At 42.7% G+C, this 3,438-nt stretch overlaps 1 protein-coding gene across 1 annotated transcript; it reads right to left on the bottom strand.

Annotated features, from left to right (window-relative positions):
• Positions 1 to 748: 748 nt before the first annotated feature.
• LOC118547225 (olfactory receptor 5A1-like) lies at positions 749 to 1,711 on the bottom strand. The gene has a single exon (XM_036110578.2). It carries the CDS (start codon positions 1,709 to 1,711, stop codon positions 749 to 751), a length of 963 nt encoding a protein of 320 aa, XP_035966471.2.
• Positions 1,712 to 3,438: the final 1,727 nt, after the last annotated feature.

Below are 3,438 nucleotides of genomic sequence, written 5' to 3'. Positions count from 1 at the left end.
GCCTCTCTTCCCTGATCCTATTCCTTAAACCACCTAGTGACTGGTGGTTTCAGTCATGAAAATGAAACGCTTGGCACCCTACTCTCCTTTAGATGTTCTTACTTAAACTTATCTCTGCTTTTTGCTCACTGTGACTTCGCAGTTTTGGATCTGCTGGGCTCCTATTTCTGGCTCAATGGACTTCATGACCCCACACACGTGATCATTGATTCATCTCGGACATAGTTTAAAGGTATCCTATTGCTCTCCTGGCTCTGAGAAACCATTGCTAGATCCAACCAGTTAGAGCTCTCAGGTTCCTGAACCAGAGTCAGACATTCTGCTCAGTATCAACCCTTGGATAGGTAGGAATCCAAGGCAAGGGGAAGAGAAAACTTGTCCCAAGTGGTGAATGGATTGGTATGAGCTGTGTTATTGTAAAGAAGTCCATAGTGGATGCTTGTGGTCCTGGGGTTATGACCCAACTGGCTCTGAGATATGGCATCCTGGACCCAGTGCCTGATGCCATAAAGCTAAAGAATGTCATCAAAAAGAGTATTTGTTTTCTATTGCAAGTGACCAAAGTCAAAACTGCATCAGTCCATGACAAGAAAGGTAAAGGGAAGAAAAACCCATATTGAGTCTAATTGTGCAGTAGACATGTAGGTTGGGGATCTTGCTTGAAATAGCTCCTTCATTACTCAAATTCTGTGACCTACTTATTATTATGCCTATTTGCATATAGCAGAACTTAAGTTTTTTTTTTAACTCAAGGAACTATAAGACACAGAGAGGACATCTGCTTCTTCCTGTCCTTGAGTTTTTTCAGTGCATCTTTGATCTCCTTGTTTCGCAGACTATATATGATGGGATTCAGCATGGGAATCACAGCTCCATAGAACATGGACACCACCTTGTCTTGGTCCTGTGAGTAGCCAGCACTAGAATGGAGATATGAGAAGAGACCAGAGCCATAGAAGAGAATCACTGTGGTCAGATGAGAGGCACAGGTGTTGAAAGCCTTCATCTGCCCTTGGGTTGAATGGATTTTCATGACAGCAGCAACAATGTAGCCATAGGACACCAGGACAACAAGAGCTGATGTCCCACCAACTGCACACACAACCAGAAAGTTCACTATCTGGCTGAGGAAGGTACTAGAGCAAGATAAGACAAGCAGAGGTGGCAGGTCACAGAAAAAGTGGTTAATGACTCGTGGCCCACAGAAATGCAACTGGAATATGGAGCTTGTTTGGACCAATCCAGTGAGCAACCCTCCAGTGTATGCTGTAATGACCATCCCCAAACAGATGGTGGGTGACATGAGGGCTGTGTAGAGAAGAGGGTTGGAGATGGCAGCATACCGGTCATATGCCATAGCCGCCAGGAGACAGCATTCGGTGCCCCCCATGACAATGAAGAAGAAAAACTGAGCAGCACAGCCCACAAAGGAGATTGTCTTCTGCTGCTTGAAGAAGTCGCAGAGCATCTTGGGGGCAATGGAGGATGTATATGAGATGTCAACAAAGGACAAGTTTCCAAGGAAGAAATACATGGGAGAATGGAGGCATGACTCCATCCTGATCAAGACAATGAGGCCCAGGTTCCAAGCCAGAGTCATGGAGTAGATCCCCAGAAACAACACAAAGAGGAAGACCTGTAGTTCTGGATGCTCTGAAAATCCCAAAAGGATGAAATTGGTTGTCATGCTGATGTTCCTACCCATGGCCATGGATCTTCTCTCTGCTACCAGCAGAGCCCCAAAGGGAGATTCCTGGGGAGCGAAAATCCAGGTGAAGAAACTACTTTGTTCTGCCATGGAATCATAGAGTCCCTGAGTCACAAGAGACACTGGAAAGCAAATGTCTTACCTCTATCGAACACAGAATTCCTCTCTACAGCATTTATTGGGTCTTTCGGAGATCATTGTCACCCTGATTCTGATGCACTGTTCATGCAAAACTGACAGCTCAGAAAGGACTGGCATTTTTGCATCGTCTGGATCATCACCTTCACTGCTAATGCCACCACTTTCCTGAAGGAAGTTTTTAATAGAACTTGGACTAAATACCCCTTTTTCTCATTTGCTTCTAAGCACTGTGGTTGGATTATTGAGCCACTTAGATTTATGCTAGATACTTCTTTCCTTTTTTAAAGAAAATAAATATGTCAGAAATTGAAATACCCAGAGAGGCAATTCTGTGTTTCTTATCATCATAGTTTATTCTGACCAGCTTTTACGGGGTCAAGGTGTTCTTTCTTCTTTAATCAGTGGAATGAAACATGTATAGGTTGAAACACTGGCATCCCCTTTAGAGATTAAAGAAAGGAGTTAAAAATAAAAGTTCAGGGCACCTGGGTGGCTCAGTTGGTTAAGCATCTGACTCTTGATTTCTGCTTAGGCCATGATCTCAGGGTCATGAGATTGAGCCCCGCACTCAGCGGGGTGTCTGCTTCTCTCTCTCTCTACCTCTGCTGCCCCTCCCTGCTCGCACTCATCTCTCTCTACAATAAATCTTTTAAAAAAAAGTTCAAAACTGGGAAGTGCCAGTGCTCATTTTGCACAAATATTATCAACTGATCACAAATCTTGCACCATATGTTTGATAGAGCTAAATGTGGATGGATGTAGAAAGTAATAAAACATTATTATTAAGTTCAAAATGTTCAACATAAGGCGTGGGACAGTCAGGAAACAGATAAACCACAGCACAATGTGACAGGTGCATGGGGAATATTTGTACAGTGCCTGGATCCTGGGCATAGCAGCTGGGGGCTTCCAAGAGATGTGTTTGAGGAGGGTTCCAACAGTGAGTAAAGGCTTAGCAGGATGAAAATTTGGTGTGTGAGGGGGTTGGTGGCAGTTGGTTCAGAGAACTTTATATTAAAGATGGGAAAATCATTTGCAAAAGCAGAGGAGAGCAGAGTACTTGAGACACCTTAAAAATGTCAGCATGGCAGGAGCACAGGGTGAGCAGGGTTAAGAGAAGATTAACAGAAGTCTAGTTTTGAGAGACAGTGGGAGCTGGGCAAATTGTAAGAGATCTTTGAAAGCAAAAGCAAAGATGGCAAAAACATTTAATTGTTTCATATATATGTATACATACAATTGCATATACTATGTATATAATTGCATATGCTATATATATAATTGCATACATGTATGTACATATTCATATTTAATCTCTCCACTTCCAAATTTCTGTCCCCCTTTACCCTGTTCTGCTCTTTTTATAGGACTTATCACCTTCTCCTATTGGTTGTTGGTAGTTGATTTTCTGTCTCCCTTTACTATAATGTTAGCTTAATTAAGGAAGACCCCAATTTGTAAGAATTTTGTCTCTTTTGTTCATTGAAGTATTGCAAGCACCTACACCACTACCTGGCACATAGTGGGAGCTCAACAAACATTTGCTGGGTAAGTATCATGCTAAGGAGTTTGACTTTTCTCCTATGGGC

The sequence above is a fragment of the Halichoerus grypus genome, chromosome 11 (assembly GCF_964656455.1).
Source record: "Halichoerus grypus chromosome 11, mHalGry1.hap1.1, whole genome shotgun sequence".
NCBI lineage: Eukaryota > Metazoa > Chordata > Mammalia > Carnivora > Phocidae > Halichoerus > Halichoerus grypus.
This window is presented reverse-complemented; position numbering and strand designations above follow the sequence as displayed.